This window comes from Etheostoma cragini, chromosome 2 (genome assembly GCF_013103735.1).
Source record: "Etheostoma cragini isolate CJK2018 chromosome 2, CSU_Ecrag_1.0, whole genome shotgun sequence".
Taxonomy (NCBI): Eukaryota; Metazoa; Chordata; class Actinopteri; order Perciformes; family Percidae; genus Etheostoma; species Etheostoma cragini.
Window position 1 is genome coordinate 28618828 of NC_048408.1, and position 18457 is coordinate 28637284.

General features: G+C 41.6%; 1 protein-coding gene across 1 annotated transcript in view; it reads right to left on the reverse strand.

The window, feature by feature from the left end:
• LOC117961861 (metal transporter CNNM1-like) overlaps positions 1 to 12790 on the reverse strand; it is a 20958-nt gene extending 8168 nt beyond the window's left edge. Inside the window, exon 1 of the mRNA XM_034900816.1 lies at positions 11227 to 12790. Within this exon, the coding sequence (XP_034756707.1) occupies positions 11227 to 12667 (1441 nt within the window). The 5' untranslated portion in view covers positions 12668 to 12790. The remainder of the gene's footprint in view (positions 1 to 11226) is intronic.
• Positions 12791 to 18457: the final 5667 nt, after the last annotated feature.

Here is an 18457-nt window from a genome sequence, read left to right on the forward strand (position 1 = left end):
TGGTTGTCCCTCCCTTCTTTTCGTCCTAGAAGAAATGCATTTACACAACATTTTGGACCTTTTTCAAAACTATTATTTGGTCTCTAAAACTAGAGCACATGATTAATAATCACACTCAAAGAGCTTAAAGACATATCTATGTCGAAGACATATCTACTATGTCATTAATTATGACATAGTAGATATGTTATTTTTAACTACCCAATGATAATTCCCCCAAAAAACATGATTGATTCCACACAACGCTCTTTGCCAAGTGCAAATCTCTACTATCATTCATTTTGGGGCGTCTTATTCAATTTTATAGCATTTGAAAAACAAGTTGAGTGTTTTTGAAATAGTATTAGTATAGTATAGTAGAGTAAAAGTTGACATATTCCAGTCTGTGGTTATCCATCAACATCCATTCCTTTAATTTTAGTATAAGTAATTACTATTTTCTGCTTTTGTAACTCAAACATTAGCTATAATTTCCTAAAAGTGAGGTTTATTGAACATAAATTCCAAAAATAACTGTAAAACTAAAGTTAATATGTTAATGTAGTGTAGTGTTAAAAACATCAAAAAAAGTGACAAACGTAAAAATAAACGTTGAGAGGGGTTGAAAAAACGTAAGAAAAAGTTAAAAATATTGATAAAAAAGGCCTCAACAAAAGTGTTGATTTTCAATTTTGACGGGAAGACAACACAAGGGTTAAAAGTGTTTCGATTTGACTGACAAGGCAGACGGATCTCATGATGTGGCGTATGTATGACACGCCAATTGGCACGCCATTATTGGCGTGTTATCAAGACGCATACTCGCTTGGTTGCGTGTTTATCAACGCTGTTTGTCCTCCATTGACTAACATTACCTCGCGACTGCGTGTTAATTTATGCCTTAGTGAATGGTATGAAAGGGCAAAAATCCACATAGGGGGCTTGGTCGGGGGGGGGGATGGGTAATACGCAGGACTTTCACCCGCGTGTCACGTTTCCTAAAGTCATATGTTGCTTTCTTCTTTTCCTAAACCCAACCCGTCCGCTGTATGCCGTGCTCAAAATGCAAACAGATAACACTTGGCTTTAGAAAAGTAGGGTGTATTGGGGCGACCTCTAGCTCACCCAGTAGGAGCGTTTTCCCCATATAGGCTGAGTCCTGCAGCAGCCCGGGTTCAAATCCAACCTACGGCCCTTTACTGCATGTCATCCCCCCTCTTACATGTCAATCCACTGTCACTAATAAAGGGAAAAGCCCCCAAAAATAATCTTTAAAAAAGAAAAGTGGGGTGTATGTTTAAGCAACAACACGCTACTTGTGGAAAGTTGCGTGTACTGTAAATGTACGCCCGCTGTACACAGCGTAGACATAAATGCAGAGAGCTCAAAATGTGTACGGATAACACGCCACTTGGCTTAAGAAAGGGGTTGTGTATGTTTACGCGAAGTCATGGTGTCATGTTGGACAAGAAGCAAAAATATGGGATTTATTCAGTTCTTCAGAAATTAAAAAAACAAAACATCAATGCATTAAAATGTGCTGAAAAGAGCTGCTCTAAAGTCTTTTGCTGAAGGTACTGATGTCTTGGCAGTAGTAAATGATAATAAATAATCTAGGTAATTATCTCAGAAAGGGTTAAACCCGTCACCAATCAATGTGTTTCCTCTGATTCACGTGATGAGATAATAACCAGGATGCAGATGCTCGGTGCAGTGTTGGCTTATTGTCAATGATAGGGTGTTATATATCCATGTAAGAGTTAAAATAGAGTTAACCATTCATAGGGAGCTTTCAGGGCAGAGTCAGCACGAAGTGGACACTGGTGTCAGCATGAAGTGGACACTAGGGTCAGCACAAAGTGGACACTAGGGTCAGCACGAAGTGGACACTAGGGTCAGCATGAAGTGGACACTAGGGTCAGCACAAAGTGGACACTAGGGTCAGCATGAAGTGGACACAAGGGTGCAGGAATAGATCAGAATGTGTAAACGAGTGCCTCACAAATAAGGAGTCGTGTCAAAGGTAACTCCGTCTCACAGAAATAGATCAACTGACCACAGCAGGACGAGAAGACTGTAAGACACGCAGTTATTCTGATGTCCGCTGGTCCCTCTTGGATGGACATCCGTGTGTGTACAGAGTCGGGTCACTGTGTCATGAAGGTTTGTTCACTTGTTTGAATAAAGCTGCAAATGATCTGAAATCTTTGGACTCGTTATCTTTGAAGTCTTCATCATCATCTCCTGATCTCAACCCTTTATCAGTCAAATAAATATGATTTGATTTTGTCTGGGTCCCTGATTCCACACTAACATGCTATTTACTACCCTGTATGTCCGAAATCTCAGAATGTGACCAATAGTGCCTGAATTGCGTACTATATCTGGTGAAATATTACATAATGCCACACTGGACACTACACCGGCATAAGTAACCCACAATGCACTGCGGTAGTTATGACAAGGTTCGAAGCAGACAAACGGACAGCAACCAATGAGCTCTGTGACGTCAGAAAGGCTTTACATGTAAAAATCTGGGATTTTGTCACTTGTGACTGTTGCTCTAGTTGTTTTAAGCATTATCTGGCGATGAAGCTATAGCGCAGGTCGGCAGGGGTTCCCATGGTTACGCGCCTCCAACGGCAAAAATGACAGCTTAGTGCGTGCGCAAAGATACACACTACTGTTTACACAAAAGTAAGTTGAACCATAGTACACAGATTGAGAATGAGATTTCGGACCCAACCTTTGTGTTTTTCTATTTGTATTCCGGATTAGATTCGAGCGGCGCCGTCTCTTCTCCCACGCCTGACTCCCACCGAGTGGGAGCTCTGCAGCCCGATGCTCAGCAAGTGGAGCAGCAGGAGCTGAATGCAGTGGGTGTAACACAACACAAGAACACATTCCATCACTTGGATACACTGCCCAGAGTCTGCTGTGCCTCTGCTGTGTTTCCAGGAGGAAGAGTGTGTGTTTCTCGAGGTAAAATCTTTCCAAAGACAAACGGAGTCGTTAATAATCTGTGCACTGCTGGGGGGAAACTTCTTCAGCAGAAGGAAAGAAAACATAAGAGGAAGGCAGGGTCTTAAGTGGGATTCAATTTAATTACTTTAAACGAAGCGGAAAGAAAACGAAGAAAGGTGTGTGTGTGTGTGTGTGTGTGTGTGTGTGTGTGTGTGTGTGTGTGTGTGTGTGTGTGTGTGTGTGTGTGACCGTTTGAACGAGGCACTGCACTGCAGACAGCAGCAGGTTGCGTATTGTGTCACTTATTCATCCGTTAAATAATTTACAAGTTTACTGTCAGACAGACAGACACACACGCATTCCCTGTGTACACACACACACACACGCACGCACGCGCACGCGCGCGCACACACACACACACACACACACACACACACGTATAGACACGGACAGAAAACAGAGAGAATCCTTGTTTGTAGCTCCTCCTCTATCGGCTGGCTCCAAATCAACTTCCTCACTCGTGAGATTCTCTCTCTGCTTCTGCACTCATGCCTGCCAAATACTACCAAACACACACACACACACACACACCCACACACACACAATTCTGGCAGAGCTGCATTCAGCTAAATAGGTCAGCCTTACATACCAAATAGCTTGGAAGAGGAGAGAGGAGAGAGTATTTTCAGGCCTATGTGTATTTTCTCTCTGTGTTCTTCAGATTTAACTTATGTTCCTCCATCAGTGTTCACTTCACTGTTCACGTGCTAACACTTCTTTTTCCTTCTAGTATTTCTTTGACCTCCCAACCTTGTTTAATTTCCTTGATTTCCCTCTTAAAGGGCCAGTTTTGATTTTTTTCTTCTTGTTTTAAAGGGTTAGTTCAGATTCATCAAAGTTGCACAATAACACAAAAAAACTAACTGATTGAGGCAGAGGTAGACTAGCAACTCCCGTGTTCTGCATGTCAAAATGGAGTCTGGTGGCTTTGAAGATGCAACAGTTTCATTAATATTATTTCAAAATGGAGTTGTACAAGAGCTCAGTCAGAGAGGCTAATTTATACAGAACTCCCTCAAAGAAGTGCCTCCTTTGTTCCTGTCCGTTCATTCTGTGTCCAATGTGAGGAAACACCTCCTTCAGATGGCAAGACCTGCAAATGTGGCTAGTGGGCTAGTCTATAGCCACGACGTTCTCCTTACGCTATTGGTCCATTGCCGCAGGAAATTCCCCTGGATGTCTCTCTTTTTGAGACTTTAAGTTTTAAACTCCGGTGATTTTATGAGGACTATGGTTAACTATTCCTCAGATCTCTGCAGGGTAAATCCAGACAGCTAGCTAGAATATCTTTCCAATCTGAGCTTTCAGTTGCACGACTAAAACAACATTTTAATGTACACGTTTCACCAAAATAAGTTTCTTACTTGCCAGACCCTCCTCCTCAGTGCTGTGGAGGAAGGTCTGGCAATGCGTGACTAGCTAGTAGGCTAAACTCAGATACTTAATCAAGTGTCACTGCAGGGTCCCATGTCCTAAACTTAACCAGAGAGACATAGATTTAGATGGATTTTAAAGGGATTTTCTTCAGCCAATCAGGATAAGGGCTGATCAGCTGAAACATGTACTGTGTACATTCATTCAGAACTTTTTGCACATTGTCTGTTGTTTGTTGGTTTAAAAAACTGCTGCTATAACAAGTGACCTCCCCCATTGTGGGATGAATAAAGTACTATCTAATCTGATCTAACAATATAATGGACAAAGAGAACAGATGGCAGGGAGACAAACTGTAAATACAGCACACTGAATATTTTATACTCTGCCTCCTGGGACAGGGTACAGTAACAAGGACAGAGAGAGAGGACAGGATTTAGAGGAGAAAATAAAGGACTGTGGGGGGTGGATATGGCCGTAAAAGGGCAGCAGTGTCTCATGTAAATCAATCCATGTCAAAAAGTCCCACCAGAGGGTTTGATTTAACGTCATTATTGGCACAACAGGGATGCAATTATATAACGATGGTTACCAACAAAATACAATTGATAATGTATTCATATTGTGGTGTATTTGGATCTCGAAAATCAATAAGCAACAGAGGATTTCTAGTCCCTCCCTGTTTAGTCAGCAAAATACCACTTGGCTGATTGGCTGGAACGTGTGTGTGTTGTATTTTGGTGCACAGGCTGTGGAAAAAAAGGAATTGTGCTAAAACCATGCAGGAACTCATAGTGCACCTTTAAGCTAACGTTAGCTTTGAAACACCATGGGATTTTCCAGTCTGAATACACACCGCACATATAAACATTAAACAGCTTTGCTAGCTCAATCATACCGTAACTAAGAAATATATATATATTTGATGGGTTTACCTACTATAGTGTTAATGTTGTCCGCGGACATCAAACAACAGAGACAAGTTCTTGTCCCTGTTTAACTTTAGTCAGCCAGTCAAGTAAAGGGTAATTACTGTATTTTTTCCTCTCTGACATTGGTCCAGTATTGAGTGAGATTTCCGCAGTCAGCAGCAGTAATTCAAGCTATAATGAAAGTTAATAGATCAACTGTGCAGCTTGTATTTACCTTTTAAAGAAGTGTTTGTTTTGCGCTGACAGGCTCGGATTAATATTCTAAGTGTCTGACAACATTATGGAAAGGATTTTGAAGGAGGTCGACCTTTCTGTTAACGGGTAAGACCCTTTTTTTAAACATAAAGACATTTGCAAAATTGTGTTCGCTAAAGCCACCATACTCCATGTAAGTAAACAGTAAGTCAACAAACACTGAGTCATTTTAGGGTTGTAAAATACACTTCACTAAAACAGTTTTATTGTGTGTCCCACTATTTAAAAAACAAATATTTTCATTACTACAAATCTTTCAAAAAACTGTTGTTTTAATTCAACTCTGTAATGTTGACATGGAAATGGAGAAGTCATATTTAAAGTGATGATTCGGTGGGCTCTGGGTGTACTATCATTTTGATTTAAGCACGTTCCAAATGTCTAGTCGACCAATCAGATTGCCTGGTCGGATCTACTTGCTGTATTATACAACATCTCCCTTTTATAAAGGATAATAGTGAATCATAACTGGATTGCTTTAAATGAAAATATATCATGTATTTGTCTTATTTTGTCAATATTTACTACAGCTGGTATCTTGTTCAGACTCTGAGACTAGATTTCTATTTTATTTATTTACTTTCTCAGGCAGACAAAGTTTAGAGGTTTCACCGCAAATTCAAGTCCGAGCTCTTCCTTGGCCACACTGAGACGTCTCCTATCTGCGTTTTGAAGCTAACGTTCTCGTGGTCTGTTTTGGCTCATTGTTGAGAAGAGACACTAGTTTTCTGGCAGAGGGATGCGGACTCTCGTCCAGGATGCGTGTGTAAAATATTCACGGTTCAGCCTTCCATCTGTCTAACTAAGCTTCCCCTGGCACTGGCAGGGCCTTTCGTACCTGCATTGTTCACAGCGGGAAGAGGTGTTACTTGGCCGGTTTCATTTGTGCCTGACACGCTGCTTAGCATTCAGGCCAAAAAATAAATAAAACCCAGACCGCCAGACCGGCTCTGCTACACCACGGCAGTGTCTTTTAAATGTGTTGAAATTAGTGTTTATTCTAACTCTTGGCAGGCAAAGGTGTGTCTTATTTACCAGATACTGCTTCTTCCATACAATTCTTCTAATATACTGCAGCTAATGAGCTCTCACTGCAATTATGGCATTGGTGGTGTGGCTTTTTAGATTTGTAGGTTACAGTTACCATTGTTTCAACTTTATTTCAATTTGAAGTTATGAGCTGCTTTATGCCAAAAACTACCAATGTTAATGCAGTTGGAACAATGGTTGTACTTACCATAGAGGTATAACAAAAGTTCTGATTTCTTTTGTGTAGGGTCATATTATTATAGCTAAAAACAGGTGATTCATTGAGATTTGGACTTTTAAGATTGCAAATATGAATACTGATGTGTTAACTTTCTATGCGTTCAAACTACAGCCAAGATAGTACTTACCTTGTTTCAAATGTTTTCTCACTGTGACATATGACAGCTCTGCCAGCTTTAGCTCTGCCAGTCCTGTAATCTACTCCACAACACTGTGAACACTGAGCTGTGGCTTCTCGAGTCGGCTCAGTCAACCTGAAGAAAATCTTAAGTAGCCACCAGGCTCATTTAGCAAAGCACATGTATTACAACGGAGGTCTTTTCCAGGCCTTTCAATGACCAGCTATTATGCTACCAATCCCAAAGTGTAGGGTTTAAACAAACACTACTAATCTCCTTTAATGCTTTTTGTTGTTTTTAAATTATGTTTCAAATGTTGAAAGCTGCAGACAAACGGCTTCAATAAGAACATTCACAAGATTCAGACTTGATAAAATGCAATCAAGCCCCAAACCTGTAATAATTTACCAAAGCAAACGTGATCCTTTTGCTTTTAAATGTTCTAAAATGTATTTAAAAGTGTGTTCTTTCAGATAGTGTTGCCAACTCCTCAGTAGACTCAGCAACTTCTCAGACCTTCTCAGTGACTTATTTTTATTCAATAGTGACTTCAGACCATCAGGGAAAAAGCTGACATATTAAAGACCTATTATATTCTAATTCATTTCCATGCATGCTGCTCAGAGTAATTACAGTCCACGGCTCTTCAATAATATGCAAATTGGCGTATGGCGTCATTTAGCAACTTTTAGCAACTTTTAGCTGTTTTGTTTTGCATAGAGTTGAAAAAATGGCGCCAGGCCGGGAAAGTCGCCCCTGACACCAGACACCTTAAATCTTGATTTATGGTCCTGCAGAGGCTCCACAGAGAGCTTTCGCCGTAGCCTACGTAAGTGGCCTGAAGTTTTTTACTTGTGCTCTGGTGTGTGCGGCATTTGTGTGTGTGTGTGTGTGTGTGTGGTGCGGTGTGGTAGAGCGAGTGAGAGAGTGATGGGGATTAGCTTTCCGAGCAATAGCAACTCTAGAGTCCAAGTGGGAGAAACACTGTGTCATCTGTGCTTTTAATCCATGATGGGACATCTAGAGCAGGCAAAGTTAACCCTCTCCTTGATTGTTTGAATGCAACGCTACCAAGCCACAGCTGAGCGATATGTGCCGCCACGACGTGTAGTTACATTTTTCAAGAGGTGCATGTCGAGCCACTCGACTTAGGTACTTAGGTACCTAGCCATGGCATAGACTTTACGCAAAAGCATGAATCACCCTTAACTCTGGCATACTAAGAAATGCGGTGATCTGCTTAATCTGCATTGGACTTGACGTCTAGTGTAGCGGAGTTAATAATTCCACTTGACATTAAAAGGTAACTTCTCATTTGGCTAGTAGTTTCCATGAGACAGGCTTTTCTGTAGCATGAGCGCCATCTATTGGTGCTATTCCACAGACTTTCGGGTAAATTGTTACACACCAGTCTGCTGTAGCCTTAGTTTCATGGTTAGTCACATATATTGAGCCCCACTGTTTTAGTTAGGTAAATGTGTTAAGTGTGATAATATGTTAGTATGCATGTAGTATATCCACATGGGAGGTCTCACATTTTATATAAGAGACCCTTTGTTTGGTTTCTTTTGTTTTAGCTTAATTAAAAAAGCTCACCACGTTTTGCTAGCTTGCTAGTCTGGTTAGCCTAGCTTGCTAACCTAAGTTTATGATACAACCGTGGCAACAGTAAACTGAATAATTTCTGTTTTCATTTTAGCAACCTGGAGCTCTTTATAGTGGCGAATGTGATTGTGAAACACTGTTCTGCTCTTTACACACCCGTTACACTAGCACTTAATAGTCAAGCCGTGAGACTCATGGTGCTTGTGCCTTGCAAAACAACGACTTTGTCCCCCTTTTTGCTTTTTACCCTTTGCTGCCATGTTAAAATAGACATATTAAATGCATTAGTAAGACAGAATTACAGTGAGCGAGCTGACCAGTTGACATACACAGTATAAATCATCAGTCATCTCTCAGCTCTCAGTCAGAAACAGATCAGATTATAAGAGCAGATAAACTGCCCCATGTCTCAACTGTGTGTGATGCACTCATACACACAGCAGTGATACGCTAAAAACAACAGGCTGCGCAATTGTGGTTGTGTTGCTACGGGGAACAGGAAGAAGAAGACATACAAACCATGGAGTTAGCAAAACGCTAAGACGCTACGCAGACGTTTGCACTTATTTGTGTCCCCCCCCCCCCAGAACTCTCAGTGGCAGCATCCACTGCTGCAGGGAAATGAACCAGGGAACCAGTGTTTTTCTGCCGCAGTGACTGAAGTGTGTGAAAACACACACACACACACACACACACACACACACACAGATAGAGAGAGACTGAGAGATTGAGCACCCTGAGAAACAGTGATACAGGAATCATGTTTGTATTCATCACAAAACTCTGATAACATCTGGCTTTCTACAAAATACTACACACAAACACACACACACACACACACTGAGAGAGGTTAAAGTCACAGGGAAGACTTTTCTATGCATAGTAATCAAAGCAAAAAGCTTATCTTTAAGACATGACATTAACATGATGCCAGATTTTCCCTCAGTGCTTACAAAATAAGCATAAATGTAAATGTCTGAGCTGTCACTTGTCGTGTGTAAACAGGAGCAGCTTTGGTCAAGGTGTCCTTCTGTGTTTACCTCTGTCTCTTCCTGTCCTCAGCACACACCCAGCAGCAGAAAAGAAAACAGAAAACGCTGACTTTGCAGGGTGCATGAACATGCAGGAGAGGCAGAGAGCACAGCGAGGCCTGTGATTGGCTGCTGAGCACCCCACCCATTTTATACTCTTACAATAAAGCAGGGGTGCAGCTGACTCCTTATAGGAGAGCCAGGGCCCTGCTGCAGCAACAGCTCTGCAAAATGGGGTTCAACGCTCTCTATTTTTTGAATGCAGGGCAGGACATTGCAGACTAAAGCTCTGAGATACACATTGTCATTACTTATAGGAGCAGTTACAGGGTAAAGAAGGTTGCTCAAGGGCAGCTCAGCTGTCAGTTTGGACTTTTACAATATGTCCAAGGACTCAAACCAGCAACTTTTCGGTCACATTCGCCTACAATTTTTACAAGTTGCCTGTCAGAATGTAGGTCTGGTTTTCTGTAAACAGGGTAAAACCACATGTTTAGCGTCTATACAAGTGCCCCGCCCCCCGAAAAAAAATGATAACATTGATATTGTCAAAGAAAATGTATTTCATGTTACTACGAGGTCTGATATATGAATAGTTTTTTTTAAATCTCAGGTCTTTTTTGAAAAACAGATCTTCATCTCGAGACTTAGTGTATGATCCGTACGTACAAGTCCGTGTTTTCCCTAGGTTTGTAAAAGACGTAGCAGGAAGTGTTTGGTGTGGGGGTTTAGAGGTCTTTCCTCAAGAAAATGTTTTGTTTTCAATTAAAAAAAATATGGACCAAGTATGTTAAAAGTTTGATCACAAAAACAGGATTTGGGACCACAATTATAGCCAGAAAATTCATTTTTGAGGCTCATAATGACTCCACAATCATTCTTTTGCCTTAGGTGGTGCCAAAAATGACCAATTCAGTTGGTTTGCTCCTTGGCGGGGCGGGCGCGGGTTCGACTCCGACCTGCGGCCCTTTGCTGCACGTCATTCCCCCCCCCCTCTCTCTCTCCCCTTTCATGCCTTAATCTGCCCTGTGGACATAAAGGCCTAAATTGCCCAAAACAAATCTTTAAAAGAAATAAATAAACATTAAATTAAAAAAACAACAGCTTGTGTGCTTAAGCCTTATAATGGTAGGTCGGGAGAACCCTGAAAATAATTCTGAATTTCCTGAACTCTTGACTTTGTTGTAAATTTCCCGGGAAGTGTCTTCATCCTGACTGTCTGTCCCAGACAAGTTGACAAGCTTGAGCGAAATGTGATAAGAGACACTCACAGAAGACCTGGCTGGGACAGTGTGACACGCAGTCAATCTGTGAGATCTAGAGGTCACAAAGACATCTCTTCATACGCGCATGTGTACTGTATGACTTTGGTTTGGTTGGTTTTCATATGATAATATGAATACTTTCACAAATGAATCATTTTACAGAATAACTAGAAGATATATTAGTGTTTCTCTGATAAAGATATATTTTTAATGTGACTGCAATTTCATACATTAATTAACCTCTTCAGCTCAGAGGACTAAGAGGACACTGTACATGTCCACACGCTCTATCTTCCAGGTGAGCTACCCAGGCGACCATTGACCTCAATTTAGACACACACACACACACACACACACACACACACACACTCACCTTTCTTGAACTCTTCCAGCATGGCGTCCAGTTTGGTGTCATTGAACACGAAGTGCAGCGGGTGTTTGTAGAACTGGGTGATGGTCTTCAGCGGGGTGCAGTCGTCCGGGTCCACGAACGCGAGGTCCTTGACGAACAGGATGTCCACGATGTTGGAGCGCTCGTTCTCGAACACCGGTATCCTCGTGTATCCGCTCTGCATCATGTCCGACATGGTGTTGAAGTCCAGCACCACGTCCGAGGCCAGCATGAAGCAGTCGCTCAGCGGCGTCAGCACGTCCTCCACGGTCTTGGTCCGCAGCTCCAGCGCTCCCTGGATGATGTTGAGCTCCTCTTTAACCAGGTCGTGGTACGGGTCGGACACGCGCAGCATCTCCAGGAGTTTCTCCCGGGTGTAGAAGTTTGAGATCTCCTGGTTGAGGATGAGGTCCAGCAATTTGCTGATGGGGTAGGAGATGGGGAAGGAGATCACCATGAGCAGCCGCGTCACCCAGATGGTTTTGGAGGCGATGGCGAGGCCGTGTCGCGACGCCACCGAGTGCGGGAGAATCTCCCCGATGAAGAAGATGCCGAATGCGCAGATGACCGTGGAGAGCCAGGTCATGCCCAGGATCTGGCACATCCACACGGCGAGCGAGGCGTTGATGATCGCGGTGCCCAGCAGCAGAGTGCAGAGCACGTAGTTGCCGTGGCGACGCACCGACTCGATTTTCCGCGCGTAGTTCTGCTCCTTGTCGGTGCCGCTGTTCTGGAGGACCTGCAGCTCCACCGGGTCCAGCGCCAGCAGGCTCAGGTTCAGCCCGCTGAACAGCGCCGAGAGCCCGAGCAGCAGCACGGACACCAGCACCTGCAGCCAGAGCTCCGGGACGGCCGAGCGCTCCACCACGGACACCCAGAAATCCCGTGTCCGGTAGTGTTCCCATTTGGATCCGTCAAAGGCGCACATGGAGTAGTATTTCATCTTCTTCCCCCTCCGCAGGTCTTTGGCCAGCAGCTCCACCAGCACCGAGTTTTGACTGGAAGCAGACTTGAAAGAGCCCAAAACCTCGATGTCGGACGTCCTGGCGTTCTTGTCCATGCACATGTTCCGCTTCGGGTGAGCTTGTCCCTCTCGCCCGGGAGTCGGCTCCTCGATGAAGGCGACCCAGGGCGCGGCGTTGTTGGCGCGAGTCGCCGCGGTGCGGTTCAGCCTCTGCGGGGAGGTGGAGTAATAAACCCGGAGCATGAAGCGGGTCCCCTCGGTGGCTTTCAGCACCCCGTCCGCCACGGACAGCTCCGCTCCGGTCTCCTCCGGCCGAAAGCCGAGCAAGCCGAGTGCCGGGGCGGGGAGCAGGGAGCACGCGGCGAGGGAGAGCAGCAGCAGGCGTGAAGGGGAGAGCGGAGCCCCGCGGGAGAGCAGCGCTCCGGCTCGGGACCGCGCGGCCGCATCCTCCGCAGCCATGATGCGGTGTGAGGGGCTCGTTCAGTCCAGAGCTGCGGGGTCACGTGGCGCTGCGTGGTTCCGGTCCATGCGGGAGAGGGAGGGACCAGCAGCTCAATAACCGCGGTGATGATGATGTTCTGTTGCACAGAGAGAGAGAGAGAGAGAGAGAGAGAGAGAGAGAGAGAGAGAGACGCGCGCTCCACTGTGCAGTGACGTAACTTTCTAATAATAGCCTCGAGCGTGAAAAATGACTGTTTACATTTAGTTTATCGGGCTAAATCAGTGATTTGTTGCGAATGTATTGTTTTATGACAATTATGAAAATACTTGATCTTGACATTAATAACAGTTATATTTCTAAGATACTATCCTGATACTAAACTGTACTGATGACACTCGTTAACGTTAACTAATTGTGCTTTAAATCCTTTTTAAATCCACTTTTCTGGATCTCATCTATAGTATTGCTCCTTTATTCCTAAAGTAAAGGCTGTCAACATTGATGTTCTTACTGCCATAAGGCCCACTTGTTAATGAGGGGGTTATACGTTGTAGTAATAGTTTCATCCGTAATACATAAATAAATGATATATGCTTTATTGATATGTTAGACTCTCAGTCAGTAATAAAGACCAGGTTGTTTATCATCGTCCAGCATGTCACCTTTCAGTCACTTGTCGACTGTTTAAGCAAATGCACGTGCTTTTCAGACCAAAAGTCATTTACCTACAATGTATCTGCATTTACTGCTGACTTTGTTGAATATTAAAAGTAAAATTTGATTAATGACTTACTATAACTGCACATATGATGGTGAGCATTTATAAATGGATTGCATGTACACAGCCTGGCAACCCGCACGTTTTTGATGGCTTGTAACTGCTCTATAAGGCATTAATACATGGTTTATTAACATGAATAAAACCGTTAGTTACAACAAGAAAGTGTTGCAGTTGTAATATGTTATTTTATGAACATTATTTTTCTGCGGTAAACTATAATTTTTGGATTTGTATTGGCTGTAAAATATTAGGACAGTGGTTCCTTAACATTTAGGCCTTTGACCCTTTCATAGTGTTTGTGTGTGAGCCCCTCTGTGCTCGTGCTGCGGAGTTGAACAGCAACCAAAGAGTGATTCTTCTGTCCGAGATCGTTTCATTCCCACTCAAAGGTTTGGGTCCAGTGTGGAGGGATTTCTCCCATCTAGCGTTCAGATCATATATCGCAGTCCATGCACTTCCTCTCTCCGTCTCTGCTTATTGGGAATGATTTAATTGAGATTTCTCTTGGCACAGCTACCAGAAGACTTACAACTTTCAGACAGGCTGCCACGTCACATGTACGTCATTAAGCTCAGTCGGAGTCTGCGCAGTAACGCCTCGCCATCACCGGAAAACCGCTTCTAATAGGCTTCACTGGTCTCCGTCCAGAACAACAGAGTCTGTTGGTCCATTTCTTTAACTGTCTATGGTCTATCCCATTTCATCCAAATGGGAATGTAAAATGTCAGTGTTGGGCAAGTTACTTCCAAAATGTAATCCATTATATATTACAAGTTACTGTGATTTGTGAGTAGGCTAATTAGTTATGTTACCATATTACTGTCTCTGAATTGTAATGCGTTACACTACTTTTGACTTACTTTAACAGCAGAAGTTTGCCTTGGCAGGTAGTTTGTGAATTTCACCAACGGATCAATGAAGTCTCCTCTTTATCCACTTAAATAAACATCACACATTATTCCTAATGTTTTTCATAATTAATCTGAATATGCAAAGTAACTAAAGATATAAAAACTAGATAAGTAAAATGTACAATAGGCATGCAGGAGAAAATGAAAATACTCAATAAAAATGACCAAACAGGTGTAACGAAGTACTGCGTTGTTGTTAATTGTTTGTTTAAAGCACTTGAATAAGAAACTGATGTTGTTCAGTTTAAAACAGTCTAAAGGAAATGGTCAGTTATAGTGGATTAAAACTCACTATTTCCTTTATTTACAGCAGGCTACTTGATTAACAGCTGATATGAGAAGAGGTACACACACAAATGGCACATCCTAAGGAGAGCTCATGGCTCTAGTGGCTGTGATTCTGCACCAGGGCTGAGTTTTGAGAAAGAGACTTCCTGACAGATATGGTGTTAGGGACCACTAAGGTCTAGATTACATAAAATTAGATTAGAACCAACTTTATTGTCATTCCACAGGTACAAGGAAACAAAATGCAGTTTAGATCTAACCAGAGATACCAAGTGCAGGATATACACTGGTTCATAAGTGCAGGACATGGATATGTTCTGAATAAATATATAGATGAATACTATTATAAACTATATATTATATATATAGATAACTAGTATTGTGAAAATTTACAGCTGGATATGTACTGAATATAATATACAGGTGGACATTACTACAAATAGAATTTTTACAGATATGTACAATGAACATAATATACAGATGGTTGTTACTTTAACAAAGTTTACAGGTGAATGTGTACTATGAATATATATACAGATGGCTATTACTATAAACTGAATTTTTACATATATATATACATATATATATATATATATATATATATAATAAGTTAGGCTAAAATGAGCAGTGTAACAATGGATTTAAGATAGTACAAATAAAGTTTGAGCAGAAGCTATCCAAATTAAAGTGCAGTGGAAAGTAATTGCAGATTACAGTTAAAGCACGGTATTGCAGATGTATATGTTAAAAATTGTACTGTAAATAAACAGTCAGCAGTGCAAATTGATATACCAGTCAAGGTAGGCAGTGCAAGATGCAGATATAAACAGTTGTTACTATAATAACAGTAACAACTGTTAAGTGTATAATATATAAAAGCATCCAAAAATCAGCACGTCGTGGGACCTTTAAGGACCTTGGAGAGGTGCTCCAGTATTCTGTATCTCACGAGGAAAATCACACAAAGTAACATCATTGCTCCTACATAAGATTATGTGTTCTGTCTCTTTTTTTTGAATGAAAGCCTAATTAAGCACTGGGATGAGAAACATAGTGCTAAACCTTTTGCGATTAGCAGTAGGCTGTTTGAGTTTCCCGCGTGCCTTCCTTAATCTACAGTTAAGATAATATAAAGATGATATTATGGCTAAAGCCTCAGGTCCCATAACAGCTGCTCGTCACCTCCGGATCTTATTGTCACTGTTTCCATGAACACACAAAGTCGGATGCTAACATCAGAATGGGATGAGAAAGATGAGCGGAAGAATGTAGATCCTTTACATCCTTTATACTGTTATTGTTGTTAGTAGGATTGGGCATCGAGAACCAACTCACAATCGGTTGGAAAGTTTGGTTTTAAATCTGATCATCGATTCCAAATTTATCGCGCACGAGGTTTGCTTTCCGTAGCGGCCACCGTACTTCCAGGCGCACTAAAGTGTGGCTTTACTTTACATTGAAAAAAAACGGTAAAACTGTTAATTACCATTAACTCAAAATAAAGGTTTCCTCTAATCTGTGAAATAAGAATGTGACTTGTTTCAACTCCACCCTCAGAGAACCAGACTCAACCAGTGGTGCAGTCTAATGTAGGCTAATACAGTGGGTATTCTGTACTGTATATAAATATATCGGCCTATATATATATATATATATGTGCCAGAGCCAAACCTTTAGTGGGGGGGGGGCTATCATGGTGGGGCGTTTTGGTTTTCTCCCCTAGCACTCTAAAAAATAAATCTGTGAAATAACGGAAAGAATAGCTCATTACCCAGACTTTCTACTTAATTAAAAATTAGAATTTTTAAGTTAAATAACTGTGTCAATGGTAAAGAAAATAACACTTTCTGTTATATTGTAAATTAAGACAAATATACCTGTAAGTCACGTACAAGGGACAATTTCCTTCTAAAATGTACAGTCACACAACTGTTAATTTACAGATATTTCTTAGAGTGAGAGTTATTCTGAGCATCAAAGACTTAATTTCCAGCATTCGGATACACTATTATGCACCGATTTACAGTGGAAATATCTTTATTTAGCCTATGCGAAGAAGAGAAACACGGATGACAATTCAAAATTTATCAAAGATATAACAGAAAGTATGTTGATGTGTGTCATTGGGCATTTTTAAGTGGGGTGTGGAAATCCTGGAGCTTTCTTAGTGCAAAGACTATACCTGCGTATCACGTAGACTACACCACTGGACTCAACACACAGTACAAAGACATAACATAAGTACAGATTAGTGACAGGACACACATAAGAAAGACAAGGTTTGGAGGGGTCGGGGACTACAGGTGTTTAGATCATATCATCACCGTGTTTCCAACTGACACAAACTTGACCACGGGAACACATACACTAACATTGTTGTGACGCAGATATAGTCTTCTCTCTAAGATTATTCCGAAACGTAAAAGTGATATGATTTGTTATTTGGAAAATAGAAAAGGGGCCTCCGACATGCTGAAACACTGTTGTCTAAAATACGTTTTAAGGGGTCAAGCCAGCTTTAGACAAATAGTACACAAAAGTACTTACAGGCGTGTTCACATACATTAAATACATTATATGAAATAGATTTCATTCTCTCAGTCATCACATATAATCCCTGTTAAGCACCTATGGGAGATTTATGTATGATGTGTCAGACAGTATGTGTTTACCTATCTCATCTTATCTTTGTACTACGTTTGCATTAATCAAAGCTAATGTCACAAACTGCAGACCACTCAGATAGTGCTTTATTTATTTTTTAAAGGTTATATTTTGGGCATTTTAGGCATTAATTTTCCCAGGACAGATAGACATGAGAGGGGGGAGAGAGATAGAGAGAGAGAGAGAGAGAGAGAGAGAGAGAGAGAGAGAGAGAGGGAAAATGAAATGCAGATAGGGGCCGCAGGTTGGACTCGAACCCGCGGCCGCTGTGTCGAGGAGTAAAAAAAACTGTGCTACCTGGCCATGTGTCAATGCACTTAAACGACCGTCCACACGGGGGCAGTAGTATAAAGGCTATCAGAGGCTGCAGAGGACATCACATCCACATACTGTCACATTATGAGAGACTAACATGCCCGTTTTGTTTTGCTCAGAACTCAAACATTTGGCTCTTAGTAACATAGTAATATTATACATAACATATACATCATTTGTCTGTTCAGTGTTGTGTTCTGTGTAACTTCTGTAAGGGTCAGAAAACCATAGTTTCATAATTCCCATGACTGCAGCATCTGAGTAGTTTCTTCTTTTAAGAGCTTCAAATTAGATTATTAGAAACCATGATGGATATCTGATAGCCTACCTGTAGATGTAATGTAAAAAAATAGTATCAAGTGTCAGCATTTCAGTCATATCTGGAAAACACCATTTGGAATCCATCCCAGTTTCTAACTTGGTTAAAGATGAAGAGTCCAGTTAAATTTTGATCGGGACCTTAAAAAAATGCTTGGGTGAAAATAGCTTTCTGTAAAAATGTTATTTGGTCACTCAGTTGATATATAATTAGTTATATATCAACTGAGTATATAGTATATATAGAGTATATGAATTGAATATAGTTCATATATAATGTTACTGAAAATGGGAATGCCACCTTGAAAATTTGTCATCATAAACAGCCTATATGATAAAAGCTGGAGTTTTTACAAAGGCACGTGTCTTTGTAAAAAGAGAAACTAGTAGGCTAAGTGGTGCTAATTGAATGCTATCAACCCAACTGTCTATATTTGAACATGTATTCCTTTTATAAGCATAAATCATGCTGCAGCATAAAGACATAGGGGGTGCGCGCACGCACACGCACGCACCAGAGACCTGGGACA